The 16,137-nt window shown below is 33.9% G+C and overlaps 1 protein-coding gene across 1 annotated transcript; it reads right to left on the bottom strand.

Moving 5' to 3' along the window:
- Window positions 1–989: 989 nt before the first annotated feature.
- On the bottom strand, window positions 990–14,974 carry AIF (Apoptosis inducing factor). The gene is made up of 13 exons (XM_071589455.1): window positions 14,696–14,974; window positions 14,332–14,588; window positions 14,182–14,245; window positions 13,969–14,105; window positions 12,456–12,586; window positions 11,751–11,926; window positions 10,208–10,396; window positions 9,928–10,124; window positions 9,695–9,835; window positions 9,498–9,609; window positions 3,211–3,395; window positions 1,912–2,064; window positions 990–1,795 (listed from the first exon to the last, which is right to left on the bottom strand). Exons 1-13 carry the CDS (start codon window positions 14,766–14,768, stop codon window positions 1,724–1,726), a joined length of 1,887 nt encoding a protein of 628 aa, XP_071445556.1. The 5' UTR covers window positions 14,769–14,974; the 3' UTR covers window positions 990–1,723.
- Between the last annotated feature and the right edge of the window lie 1,163 nt (window positions 14,975–16,137).

Here is a 16,137-nt window from a genome sequence, read left to right as displayed (position 1 = left end):
TTATGGTATATTCCTCGCTTTAATTAAGTTCAAAATGTTACCTATACACTTAATAACCTTTGTCCCTTGAGAATTCAATATATACTGCAAGGTCTCTTGATCAGTGCTATTAATTTCAAATTAAACATGCTCTTGTTTTTCTAGCAAAATATTAAAAAATGATATTTTCTTACAAGTGAAAATGTTCCCGAAGAGGCTTCCTACGTTCGCTGCTGGCATTGGATAAGGAAGGACTAATTTGCACAATGCTTCATGTTAAATACCACAAATAAGATGTCTAATTAAACTATGTAAATCTTACATAAAAAGTAGATAAATAAAGGTCTCATAAAATTATGACTTTCAGAGGCTTCAGAAGAACTGTAGGCGCTTTAGTTTCCAGTTAAAATAAGTCCATCTCCCCTTATGTTTGCTACTGCAAAATATAAATGCACTAAGTTTTTTATTGATGGTCAACATCAATAGCCTTCTTCCAAAATATATAATTAGCATCATATATCATAATGATTTTCAATTGTTGCCATGTTTGAAAGGTAAACATCACAACATAGTATCAATTGGCCCCAAGGATCATGAACCCGCAGAATCATGACCGTAGACTTGAAACAATATCTTGGAGCACTATTGTAACCAATTCAAAAAATAAATGCTCAGTATCATGCAAGACATAAATAAATACACAACTGCATTCACATTTGAGTAAAAATTCAGGATTCAGTGATTGAGCAAATCACTTGGCATATGTACTGTGAATAATTAGCAAAATATCCCCACAAAGTAGCATCACATTTCAATGTATATTGAATCTACACACTGAATGAAGCCACTATTAATTTCGGATATCAATGTCAGATTTAAAAAAGTAACCTGAAAATGAACTTCCAAGATTCGTTCTTACACTGTAGAAAGTTGCAAGTTTTTACCATTTAGGTGGGTGGTATAAGGTATAATAAATTTTGATTTTCAATGTGAAATAAAACAATGCAAACTAGGACTGTTCATCACTGTAATATATCTTCTGGTGTCACTAGAACTGTCAACTGAGCTTGGTCGCATCATTTAAAGCAAGTTCATCGTGAAGCAACTAATACTTAAAAAGTGTCAACATCACCAATTGCTAGTTAATAGCCAAACAATTTATACACCATTATAGAAAAAAATGCAAAATTTACAAGTGATAACTTCAAGTTAACTTATTAAATTTTCAGGTGTATGTACCATAACATGGTTCAATTGGGGATCAATAGCAACAACTTACTAAATACATTTCATTTGGAGTAATAAACTAAATGTAATTCAAGTAAAAATGAAATCGGAAGTTAATTTAAACATTTTTAGGGCCAACAGAAAGAAAACAAATGTTAACTATTTAATAAAAGGTATAAATCACCATTAATATATATACATACATCTGGATAACCAGGTGATGACTTCATCTAATGCCAAGACTGGAGTGTGCATTATTGTTGGCTCCTGAATGAATGTGCACAGCACTATGTAAATGCATCCAGCTATTTCAATTCACTCATTTATTTTTCATAAATATTAGTGAACGTCAACCTAATGGGAGCTTTTGACCATGAAAGATCATGTAGCCTCCTGGATTTGCACCCTTTCAAAAAACATTTAACCTGCAAAATACGTAGAAAGCTTATAACAACTAAGTGTCCATTTTTTTTCAGTCCTCCACTTCAGAAAAATAAAATGTTCGAGAAACAGCCATCTAATCCCCATGAATATTGAATAACTTGGCCACTTCATTGAGATCCTCATATTTTTTGTCCTCTTGAAGAACCTGCAAAAAGGAATTCAAATCATCAAATACCTCTCAAAACATCAAAATTTATGGAATACTTTTAAATTCTTACAAATGACCTCCTTGAAGGATAACTACGCCTAACTAAAACTCACCTGCCTAGCCACAGCCATCCTATTGAACACATTCCACAACACTATTCCAACTACTATGTCATCTCGTAGGTAAAAGATCACTCCTTTTCCATAATCCTCTCCGTCCTTGGGAGGTTGCATATCGCCACTACTAGGTTTCACTGGTTTTGCGGCCTGAAATACATGATGAACAACTACTTACCAATCTGATTTCAAATAATATATGTAGTCTCTTAAGTTCTGAATCAAGTACCAAAATAAAGAAAATAGCTAACATTAACAAACACTCATTAACTAAAACAATATTTGTTTGGTGAACCAAAACAGCAGCATGCTGATAGAAATTATATTTTCAAGACTGTTACCTTATATCTATCCAAGGTAAATGAAAAAAAATTTAGAATGACTAGCATGAAAAAAAAGGGAAGACAGAGGGGAAGTGATAATGCTATGAATTTTATGTTAGAAGATTTGATCCGTGTCCACTCTACATTCAACAAAAATACAGCAAGGAGACTACCCTTGAACATATTTTCAGAAGGATCAAATACTTCACTTATATGGCACACCAGAGGGCATCCATTAGGGCTAAAATAACACCACAAAATCTCACCCAGTCTGCTTAAATGACTGATATTATTTGAATATCTATCACTAGCACCCTTGAGAATACAACAAAACTTTCAGCTCAACTAAGTTACAGTGTAATTAATGGAGGCTATGAAATCAGTAATGTTTTTTCAGCAATTATCATAAAACTATTTTTACAAAGCAATTACTATAAAACATTATCTTGCAGGAGGGTGTACGATATCAAACATTGCAAGGCACTCTTTTCCCCAAATAAATGAATAGGCATTATCTTTGCAGAAATAATTAAGTGCTTTAGTGAGATTGACCACAATAAACTGAACAGTGGGTAGAAAATAGGCCAAGTCATTCCATTCATACACTTTTGGTGCTTGCAATGAGGCTGAAAATTGTGGCAAAATCCTCCCAAATATCAAGCACTGCAGACAATCAAATTATATTTTTTAAATATTGTGAAATCCTGTACAGTTATACTAACGGATAAACACTACAATCATCTTCTTTTATAAATAAATGTTTCAGAGAGGGTCTATCTTATCCAGACTACTGGTTTCTCAATCAGTGAAAACAATTTGGATAAAGTTTTTATATGAAGGACTCTCAGTCCCCAATAAATTGACTAGTGCATTTATTTTCACACTGCTCATTTGCATGGGGACAAAAGATCTCTTGAGAAAAGTACCCAGACAGTTCTAAGAGGAGGAAATATAATCAACCAAGTTCACTTACAGTTTCTGTTTCTGACCGATCACTATTCCCAGTGGCTGTCACCACTGCTTTCGGTGTATCCTTCTCGGTGGCTTTGGCAAATACTCCCACAGTTGGTAAGCATGAGTCCACAATTCCAATGGCTTCATAGCCCACATCAGGGCCCAAATCCGACCAAAACATTGACTGGTGCTTATATGCATTAGCTATTAAGGATTAAAAAATAATTTTTCATTAGACTGAATTATTACATAAAGGTTATTTTCACTGTAAAACACGATAATACTTTCCTGCTAGACATAGAAACTTCTTTCTTTACACCTCCATAGATATTTTCCATTTAAATTATTCTTTGATTACAAAATTTTCTTTTGATTGATGCTATCACGACAAAAAGTAAACATTTTCCTCCCTTAATGAATCAAATTAACTTTAGTTAAGTATGTAAATCACATTAAACTGTAGAATGAGTCGATTCTGTCAGACTAAATAATTCATTAGGCCAACAAGAATCACATATCACATGTACACCATACAGCCTCAATAAAAAATTCTTCATGTGATTCGACTTTTTGCATAAGTAAAGACTTATTTTTTTTGTAAGAGAGGGCTTTGATCTATATGGATGGTAAATTTCAACTCACATCAAAATCTTATTTTGCCTTACATGATAGATTTTAATAAATCTTTTTGCTCTTCATTTATCAAAATCTATTTAGTAAGGTCACGTCGTAAAACTTTTCAAATAAAGAAAAACTCACTTTTAATAATGCCAAGTTTACCATAAGGATGATTTAAAAAATTCGGGGGAACAAAATGTGTACTACAAAGCACAAAGTTTCTGGAACTGTATGGTATGAGATGCAGTACAAAAATTGTTAAAACAAAAATATTGTGCTTAATAAACAATCCAAACATTTTTCATTGCATTAAAAACTAGCATGTCCCTGATGGGATTCTTTTGCTATGGTTTCCATTTTTTTGTAAACCACACTTCTTAATGAGAGAGAAAACTGAAAACTTAATAGCTAAAATGATTACTTGTAAAAAAAACAAAATTATTTTAATTGAGGCATGCTGAATACCTTCACAAGAGGTTAGCTTCAAGATCCCCAAAGTGCTGCTACACTAAGCTAGGTATCAACAAGAAATGAAAAACTGGCAAAACTGCACTGGAAGAATTAATCAAATTACAGAGAGAGCAATATAGGAATCAGCTAATGAAAGCCTAGATCAAGCTGATCAAAATGACCAGAAATAAATATTGGGGGAGTGACAAAATATTTATCAGTAATACATAGGAATTTATGATAGATAATATCCAAAACTGTGGTTCAGATCAAGTATAGAAATGAACAAACAAAAAAATTTGAGAAAATTAAGAGATTGGAAACCGAAAATCCATAGAAGCATAAATATGTTTCTATGTATAAGTGCATGTGAATGTACAAGTTACATCAATAAATTCTTGTGAAGAGGGTAAAAATGGTGTAACACTTGGCAAATATATAACACCATAATGTAATATGAATCAGTACCAGTCATATTTAATTATATTTATTTCATGCATAAACACTATCATAAGTTCACAGCAGTCAACAAAGAACTTTCTTGAAATTGGAAAATGAATAATTATGTTCAAGGTAATGAATCATTTCAACCAACTTCATCCATGCAAATACCTCAGGATCCACCAAAAATTTGTGTGGCAGGGGGTACCAGAACCAAGTGGAAAGAGTGAATGATGAGAGAGAGAGGTTTTTACGAAGACCGAGAGAGAGAGAAAAAACATTACTTAAAATCCCCAAATAGGACATTCATGGTGATGCACATTATATGTAAGTGGAAAACTTTGCTTTAAACGACTCCAATCAACAGAGTTTTCAGGTACATTAAATAGGAGGGGATAAAATAAACATCAACCACTTATAAGATAGCCCACCACCATACTAAGGCATTTCATGCACAACTGGAAAGCATGAGGGTGAAAACATTAATTAAGCCATGATCCCCACCCGAGGCCACATATAGAAAAGGCGGTACCGTGGCGATGGTAGCTCACCACATGAAGAATCAACCCCACAGAGAGGGAGGTATAAGTGGGTGAAATAAGAAAGCTTGAAAGAACAACAAGAGATGGTTCAAGGGTTTTAACATGCACCACATTCAATAGTATTTGTCTAACTCAGTCATGCGGGAAGGGATTTGGAGACAAAACTTGTGAGATAAGTGTAAAAATATATGCAGACAAATGAAACTATTTATTCTCTAGACATTCTAGGTAGCAAGTGGCATTCTTGTTGGCTATAAACCTAAAGTTACAATCATGTATTGTCCGTAGGAAGGAGTGCTTGACTCTGCTAGTTCTGTAGTCTGTTTCTTGAGTTAAATATTCATGATCCAAGCAACCATTAAAACCATAAACACAGGAATCAACCTGAAAGCTGGTTTGGTAGGTTCACCCAATACTAAGCCTGATGGCGTGTGAAATTCACACATCAGGGTAGGGAGGCCAGTTCCTTTCCCTGTGTTGGCTATGGTTTCCAAGGAAGATCTGGTACCCTAAAATTCACCAAGCTTGTGTGAAGCGGAGGGTACCCAAAGAGGCTTGCCCGAGATGCGAACCCGGATCCTCCAGTCAGTAATCCAACACTCTACTCCTGGATTACCTCAACCCACAATTGAACCATATATACTGAAATATTAATAATTGACAAGACTCGCATATTTAAATTGCTCAAAATTTATTAAACAGGTTCAACTTGGCATTAAATCTTCTTTATTCTTATAATTCCCAACCAAGCTCTAGAAGCATTTCTATGATATGTCTCATTCTGTCATAATAGATGTCAACAAATCAAACTTCTCAATTTCCCGAATAAGGTCTTTTTCATGAAATTAAGAATACAAAGTAACTTTCCACTGCCCTTTATTAGCGTACAACCGGTTTCAACGCTCAAGCGTCATCATCAGGTACCTATTTGACGCTTGAGCGTTGAAACCGGTTGTACGCTAATAAAGGACAGTGGAAAGTTACTTTGTATTCTTAATTTCATTAAAATGAATTTCCACAAGGTTGAGCCAGAAACAATTGAAGGTCTTTTTCTGTCAGATCCCATTCATTGCATGTACATTCTAAAAGAAGTTTCACGAGATCATAGCGGCAATGCTCCTTGACTTTATGCTCACTCTTTCCAACAATGCATCTAATGAATTCCAACTTTTTACTAGTATGCCTGCCGTTTAAACGCATGTGGGGACCCCATTATTCAGGTAAGTTGTCAGTGATAGTTATGCCTAGGTATTCTACTGTATCAACCAATCTAGATCAAGTTTTATATGACAGAGGGAAATATGTCTATGGAATCTGTAGGAGCCTGTGGAAAAATATGGTAAAATCTCAAAAGTCCAAAAGAGCCCAGGTACTATCATAAAAGGTACATCTATAAAATGATGCAAAATTTCATTTTATAGATGAGACTTAGGACATAGACATGCAAAAATGTTATAGACTATACAGCTCTGTGGGAGATAATAATTTGTAAATAACTCCAAAGAAGCAACCAGTGTAAAATAAATAGCTTTTTCAAAAATTTACTTCTTCTTCCCAAAGATACCCACAGCCTAGTACATCACATGCCAATGATGGAATGTAGAAATTCCATAGGCATGCATGCATTTTACAATAACTAAATTTTTTCCAAGTTTGAAATAATTAATTTTTCCATTTTTGGATGTGAATTACCCTTTGCATGTCCACTTGAACACTGTAGACCTCTCTTTTTAAATTTAAAAATTATGACTGTCAACAATTTATATATATTCTATTCATGAGTTCATGTAAAAGAAAGTACGAGTATGTACTCCACTAGGGCTGACGTTTACAGCCATAACACCAGAGCAAAGTCTAATATGGATTTTCCATACTGAAGGCTAGATAGGACTTACAAAGTTGAAGGTCTACCTATCAAATTGTTTAATATGCTTCCAAAATCTGTAAAGTCAACCCGCAATGTAGTGTTCCGCAGGGTGCTGTGTGATTGGCTTACCTCCAATCCTTTATACTCAATAGAGGAGTATTATGAGCTCGACTTTACTAGCTTAAAATTATAAGGTCTAGCGTGAGTAGAATACTAGGTGTATGTATGCAAATATTTTCAATTAAGTATTTTATGTGATTGTATACTGTGTATACTATATTATCTATGAACAACTGTATGTTCCTAAATGACGACATCTACCATATGTGAATATAATTATAAGATGAATAAAGTATATTATTATTATTGCATTCATTATTCAACCATTGAAATTGAATATGAACAACTTGGCTTTTCCACATAGAAAATATTTCTAAATGAATAAAAAATTTTAAATGTGGAAAAGCCAAGTTGTTCATAATCAATTTCAACATGAAGATTTTCCACAAAGTGATGCCAGAGGCTGTTTTATTTATTTAACCATTTTATATCATCTAATTCGTCGTCAATACCTTTTCACACAATTAGGGTGAGATAGAATTCATTTATATAGTGTCATAAGTGTCAGGTTTTTAAATTTTGATTAAATAGTCATTTTGTGGTAGAAATATATCAAAGAATAATCTGAACACGTTTTCAATGTTGTACGGCAGGCCCTGATTCTGAAAAATATTTTTGTGTCTATTTCTCCCCACATATTATTATAAAGTAAATATTATAAGCCATGTGATTTGTTTGTATTAAATTAAGGCAAAAAAATAATTATTTTGAAACTGGCTTGAAACCAAACAAAAGCACTAATAAAATAGAATTTGATAATCGATTTTTACCAGTAATGAGTGCCAATGTTTTCCTTGACAAGCACTGAAAACATTCTAGGTAAACACTGGCCTCATTTTAGAATGTCACCTATGCACCAACCAAAATGTTTGGAATTCTTATTCAGCATAATAATTAAGACATTACTGTGTAACATTACATATATAATACCCTAACTATACCTTCAAATGCAAGCTTGTTTTGAGTGTTTTTGAGAAGATTTTCACCATGACAAATGTAGTTTCAATGAAAATGCATGCAAAATGTCATTAAGCAAAATAATAGCATTTCGAACTAATTTTGTAGCCACTTCAGAATACGTACAAAGATTTAAAAAGTTCACTGCCTCATGCCTTAGCTGCAAATTGGGTAAATCTTTCAGGATGAAATCAACAATATTTGCAAGAGCTACTTGTGGCATACCTTATCCAAAAATACATGCCACATTTTTCCATGAAATAGAATATTGCTGAATAATGCAAAAAATGCTTTAGGGGTTTTAACTGAGCAGGCTATTGGGTCAGTTCACTCAGATTTTATAAATATATTGAAAAAATATGTAATTTGAAACATTCATTTAGATTATCCAGATAAACTAAAATCGGCTCTTTCTGAATACAACTATGGGTTCTCTTTTTTCTATGTAATTAATTTATGTATTTGGCTTTTAAAATATATATGTAATAAAAATATAAGAATTATTTCATTTTTCAATCAAATAGTTAACGACCAACAATTATTAAATACCAATACTACCGAGTACGCCACATAGTAGACTTGCCTTAGCATATATATTTGATGTTTCCACTAGAGAAAATTCTAACATGTGGATGCACACATAATATTCACAGTTTTGTTTAAATATTTTAAATTGAAATGCACTGGAGTAAAATGTACAATTTTTTACCCACTTATCGAAAGTATAACTCTCCTTTTTCTTTTGAAGCAGTTGCTCATATGATTTTATACAGATTTATTTGATTACCATAAACATTTTTGGAATTTTCGCCAACTTTTTTTGATTTTGGACAAACAAGCTACTGGAATATGCCTTTAAGAGGTGAAATAAGAGTGATGAAAAGGGAAAAAATTAATTTAAAAACTTTTCAAAAGGAAAGCTTTGCTTATTACAACAAAATAAAAAAAACTATACCAAGATGCAATCCTTCCACTGATTATTTTCGCTTTTGGCATTAACTATTCGGAATACAGTATAACAGTTCATCTTCCAGATCTTAAAAGATCTGAAAGGCAAAGAGACCTCTGGTTCAAACCAATTGAAACCCACTGTGCCTTATTGTATGATGAAAAATGCCAATTACGTAGTGGTGAACAAATAGCCAATCTAATTCAGTTTCAATAAAAGTTAATGCATTTGCCACAGTAAAATTACCACTCACTCGAAACTCAACTCATTAGCTAGCTCATGTCCACCAAACCAAAGGAACCTTCTACACCAAAATATAAACATTCATGCATTTCCGTGCAGATGGGACATATTTTTATTACCTTCTCCAGTCATATTTTCTCCCGCCAAACGCCCTGACACAACAGCATGATCATGATGCTCAACTCTCCGTCGTCCCAATTTCACATCATAGAAACATGAGCAATCACCAGCCTATTAAAAAGAAAAATTAGTATCTAAGGCTCAGAAAATTATTTAACTCATAGAATTAAAAATATTCAAGTGCTTTGAAACTTACAACCCATAGGTTTGTGCGTGCCATCAATTCAGCATTAACGACAAATCCACCACAGTCTTCATCAACTTCCAAGTTGGAAGTCTCTGCTAACTCAGTATTTGGCTCAATGCCAACTGCAACCACCAGTTGATCTGTTTTCATCTAAGAAGAATATCATTTCAGTGTGATGGTCAACTAGTATTTCCTTCAACAGCATAACAACCATTTCTTCAAACTCAATTCACATGCCTTACCTTTTTACCATTGCTTAGTGAGAGCATCAAAGAATTACTTTCAAAGTTTATGCTTTCTAAAAATGCCTCTGGTATCACTTTAACGCCTTCTTTGCGTATTTTATCTGTTGTCCAGTCACTCAAATATTTAGGCAAAATCTTGCCCATATTGCCCTTTTCTGGGAATACTTGATTCACTTCCATTCCCGTTTTCTGTCCTGAAAAAGTTATGCACAATGAATAGATACGAATATTCTCAAACACAAATGCAATGCATAAGTTAAACGTAAAATTAACTAACCTCTCCGTCCAAGAGCACAGGCTAATTCACTTCCTAGAAAACCACCTCCAATTATTGTTATTGATTTTGCCTCCTTAGTTATTTGATCTAAGTTCATAAAATCTGGTATACTTCTGAAAAGAATGACTCTGTCATTCACTTCTTTATTCGTATCATTCTCTAAAAGCGGTAAACTTTTTGGAGTTCCACCTAGATAGTTTAGCGATAAAATAATACAGATTGATTCATTAACATGTAGTTTGGACAGAATATACATCGAGGCACTAACAGCAGTTCCTCAATGACCGATGAGACTAATCCTAAGGTAAGTCTAAATATTTTAAGTTGAAAATTAAACCCTGTACTTATGGAGTAGGATTAATGCATCAATCTTTAAGAAACTTAGCAACCCTTTGAATGATGGCAATTTCTCACACCTGTAAAACACTGAAGTAACAAATAGCTTCTGATAAAAATGCAGCTGATGAATAAAGAGGATGTATTTGTCAACAGGATCAATTCTTCTTTAGCAAGAATTCCATTTTCATTGCAACATTTCTAGTCCAACAAGTGCGTTTGATGAAAAATGTCATTATTGACAATTTTAAATAGCAAAGGAAAAATTAGGTTCATTTTTATACTGAACTTCCAAAACAAAGCCAGAGGCCACCATTTCCTTCCAGAGGCCAGACATAACTAAGTATTCAGGGAAGCAGGAAATTAGGAATTATGGACCTCTGCTACATGATAACTGAATGAATCTCACACTTGGATATTCGTATATTGTAACTGGCAAGTTTCAAATTAAGCTGATCATGTAATATGACATTCCTTAAATCCAGCGAAAGCCCTAGAATTGACTTTCTCCTTCAGAAGTGAACACCATTCATTAAAACTGCATTAAACTAAGCACATTGGAGAGCAATAATTTTCAAGGGAAGGATAAAAATTACAGTTGTTGTCACAGCACATGAATATAAAGCTTAAGAGTGAATGAAATACAGGCAGACATTCATTGAAAGCAATGAAGCATTGTATAACATGTCATATGAAAATTAACAACAGCTTTGATTATGGTACAAGTTGACCACGAGGAATGGGCCATGTGGCAAGGGAATAACCCAACAGCACCAAAATAAATGCGTACCAAAGAAAATGTCACGGATAAATTTGCAAAATCAAGAAACTAATTTTCAAAATTACAACTGGGCCCTTCACGATTTTCTTGAAAATGCATTTTAAATTGTATGCTTGAATTCACTAAAATGTACGAAAGATCAACCATTAAAAAGGAACATTCCAAGATTAGCAAATAACCAAGAATTACTGAGAGTTTTCAGAGGGGCTACCATCTATATTCAGCACTCAAATATGAGTTGAGGTGGAATGTATTGAATAGTATTATTTTAAATATAGCCAGCAGGCATTTTGCACAGAATATATTGACAAGTTCTGACACACTTCATAATAAGATAATAGCCCCTTGAAATGAAAATTCAGTACGTCATAAGATTTCTGACAAGTAGTGACTAATGACACCAGTCTACACACTCCAAATATTCACCTGTGGCAACCAAGCACTTCCCATATTTGATTTGGTACCCATCCTCGAGGTATGCAATTTGCTCATCAGGATCAATTTTCACTACTTTCCAACCTCTGGCAACAGCTACACCGCCATTGGGGCTGCCCATCAATTCCATGCACTGAACATAAAACTCATCCGGCTCAAAAAAGAGACTGGCCATGACAACAAAGGGAAACAATTATTATTACACAGGTACTAATCCTTGTCATTACTGAAAACTCAAGTGATATTCATTATTTCATCACAGGTACACCAAGGGGGTGTTTAAGGCAATAAAAATAAAAAAATAGCAGATTCAGTCATATCGAAAAGATACAATTAACCACTCACAATGTGTCAGGTTCTGACAGATAAGACTGATCCACATTCATCCATAAAAGATATTACTAAATCCATCCATTACTATTATCTAAATCCATTTAAAGAAATTACTGAATCCAGCACAGGGAGTACTGAACTACTTGTTCCAATGAAACATTGTCAGACTTAGTTCTTAAATTCTTCGATTACACACATCTACTTTAGTTTGACTGAGATGGGTACACAAGCCATGTAGTTACAGCGATTGAATGCAAAATAATAAATATCAAAAACGTTGCAAGTTGAATATCACAATAAATTATGCCAAGTAAAATTGAGATGATTAACATTTATGAATATGCACATGCTTAAACAACACACCTTCGTTCCTTGCCATTCCATTGCTTGAAGGTAAGATTTTTTACTGCTTCTTCATTATCACTAAACCAAAGCTCTTTGGATAAGGGAGGCCTCATGAAAGGATACTCACTTTCGCTAGATACTACCAGCACCTGAAAGCATAGATCACATAATATATACATACACTACACCATTGCAATTTAAAAGCATCTATAACATGCTGACAATGCAACACAACTTTTCCTAATAGTCAGACAGCACGAGAATAAATCACCTTAAAAAAACTACATAAGTATAAGAAAAAATGGACTCTATATGCATGCATTATCCCAGATAATTTGGCAACTATGTTTCCATATATTTAAGGTATTGAAGGATGCACTCCCTTTGTTTAAATAGCTGTATTCAACGGATCTTTAATGATGTAAAAATAAATATTCAGTTCCCTAAGTCAAACAAACATGTAATAGATATTAAAAAGGTATACCTGAGATCTTGTTTTTATTTACGGACAACATGCACATGTCGATTGTTTTAAGCTAACAGCAGCATCTCAGGCTTTTGTTAATGCACTTTTACGACTGACCCATTAAAGAATTAAACCGAGACTAACTAGTGAGTTTTACCAGTAGTTGCATTTAAAAATGCAACAAACAATATAGTTTATATTTTACAATAAACGTATATGTATCATTATAAAGCCTTAAGATTGTTTCATTCAATGCCCAGGGGAAGGATATCATTAACAGGAATACCACTTGTGAAGTTCTTATGACATTCTTAAAATGTAGAGTAAACAGATGGGATTACGCAATTGTATTCAATGTCCTTGTACCATTACAATGAACAGTTCACTTACCCTTACTGCTACAAAATCGCTATGATACGAACTAAAAGTGGGTTTGGCAATATTAGTGAACCAAATAAAAAACAAAGAATGAGATTTGTAACTTCGTGAAACATAAGACGGAATTTCCCTAGAATTTTTCGGAATCTTTTCAACTGCTCTCGTTTTTTCCGAATAAAAAAATATTAAGTTAATAATAATAGTTATTTCACGAGTCTCATTTGAGAAATAATGCAATATACATCCTCTTGGCCTTCCTTTTCGTGGTAAATTAAGACTGCTTTGAATACGAGACATTAGAGAAGCATGAATATTCATTCTACGTGATTAATGTAAAACCAAAACTCTTAGCAAATTAAAATATGCACAAAACGTATTGTAATAGTAATGACTATTTTGAGAGACAGACTACGAGCGAAGTTAGCAATTAGTAATAGATAATTTCCACTTATTACCAAATATTAACAAAAAGACATGCAGAGAGATGCAAGAATAACCACTACATTTCATCTTCCCCACACCAAGAATTACAATCACCAGCTTGCCACAGAGCTGGATATTTGGGAAAAAGACGTCATTAGGGTGAACTACACGAGCATTATTATTATGCATTTAAACATAGCAAATATTACGTCAAATAAAATATCAATTAAACACTCGTTCTTACAAACTGATGTTGACTGTTACCTTGGCTTTTGGGTCCTTTGTTTTTATTGCTCTAAATGCAGAAAGTGAGGCGGTTCCTCCACCAACTAATAGATATGGTACACATGACGGAATTTCACTAGAATCTTTCGGAATCTTTTCGACTGTTCTCGTTTTTTCTGAATAAAAAAAGAAGTAGTCAATAATAATTGTAATTTCATGGAGTTAATTTGAGAAATTATGCAATATACATACTCTTGACCTTCCTTTTCGTGGAAATGCTTTCAGTAGTTGGATTAAAAACTCCATACCACCACAGCTAAAAAATACAATTAACATTTTACAGCTGACATGAAAGGGTTATACGATGATATGCATTATTTATACGACGAAATTATCACTAACCAGTAATAACGTGCCAATCGTGGTTGCTAACCCGAAAAGCAACACACGTGTATGCTTTGAATCTTTTTTATCATGGGCTTCTTTCCATGGGCCACATGGCTTTGGTTGGTCGTCCATTTGAGACCTGCATTTTTCTTTTAATGAAACCTTGGGACGGCAAGGCTCGATAGGTTTTGTTGGTGGCGGACATACTGGTTTCTTTTGATTAGGTGGTTTTCCAGGGTCTTTCGTACTATAAAATCTAATAGGCTCCGGAGCTAAATGAATTTAGAGTAATTTGTTACAAACAAGCAATCACATTACAAACATATTTATAGGTTTTCTTCAAGTTTGGGAGTATATACAAATGAACAGTGAAAAATACCTCTTTTGGCACAAGGCGCAGTCACTCTAACAAATCCTGTTAGTGCCCTGGTCGCCTTAAAGTACCGGTACATGACCGAAGCCGGCAGTACCTTAACAATATGGCGACGCGTATGTTGTAAAAATGCCTCGGATTTCTAAGTTACAGTGCATTTAAAGGCTGCAATTTAGTCAAACAATATTACCAAATGTAATTAAATGGTTTCCAACAACAAAAATAATTGCACACAACAATAGTCACATCGAGCAACGGTTGTTGACACCGAACGTGCACGGCCATTACAAGTATTTACCTTCCAAAACAAATGAATGCTGAATTTGACGAAACAGCAGTAACAACGTATTTATAGAGTAAACCTTTCCAAGTAGATTTTTTGTAGTTTCATCAACATCCACTAAGCGATGTGACTCATAGGGCCAAGGATCGTACAGGTTCCAAATCGATTGTAAAGGTGATTTGAAGCTTTCTCACACCTTAAGGTCGTTCTTGAGTGGGCCATTATTCTCTACATTTGCGTTATTCTATAGCCGCGGGAATGTAGTCTTGGGAGAAGATGGCTATATTTTTTATCTTTCGAGACGAGAGACACACTATTCAAGTCAATCAGTGTCGAATAACAAGAGAGATTCTCGAGGCTTAAGCTACTGTAATAAAGAGCAGTCACACGTGACAGAGTAGCCTTTAGCGTAAGGATATTCTTTCTCTGAGTAAGTCCCAAACTGATGACTTCGAAGAATAACAAATAGAGATTGTGGTTACACTTCTACTCTTCCTGTAACCCCTACAATTGTGCTGATTCTACTATTCAACTTTCTATAGTGTGATTGTGAAAGGTAGCCCATCAAAAAATTTTTGTTTGCCCTTGTACTAGACTAGAAATTGATTAATGGAGCGCTAATGTAGCATATTATTCTATATGATATGGCAATTGAATAAGATGTTTTCATGAAAACATGTGCAGGGATTACTATGAATGTGTCTTTTTACTTGTTGCTATTTTTAATATAAAAAAAGTTTTTCGTACAACTTGAGCATAACATGATTAATCTTGTTCGTTCTAATCTTGTCTCTGCCGTTTAAAGTTATTTCATTCTGATAGATTACAATAAGTTGTATGGACTTAATGCTATTTGTCACAAATTGGCCTTATACAGGGGATACAGGGTTCGGCAACTGATACAAGATATCCAAGTGCCAAATTTATTCCCACCATCGAAGCAAGTCTGATGATATTCTTTCCTGACGAAAAAATAATAAATGCGTCTTTTGGCCATAATTTCTTTCCTTTTTGCTGTGATCCCACATAAAAATGATAATCTAAGCTAGCAGTGAGTTTATTAAGTCCTATACTGTACAAATAAATGCGTCGTGAGCGCTCTTTCAAATTCAGGTTTTTGTCATTTTTCAATCATCAGAAGAACAAACCTTTCATATGGTGATCT

Source organism: Hetaerina americana, unplaced genomic scaffold (genome assembly GCF_022747635.1).
Source record: "Hetaerina americana unplaced genomic scaffold, ioHetAmer1.1.p SCAF_38, whole genome shotgun sequence".
Classification (NCBI taxonomy): Eukaryota; Metazoa; Arthropoda; class Insecta; order Odonata; family Calopterygidae; genus Hetaerina; species Hetaerina americana.
The sequence above is the reverse complement of the archived record's forward strand: the minus strand, read 5'-3'. Positions and strand labels throughout refer to the sequence as shown.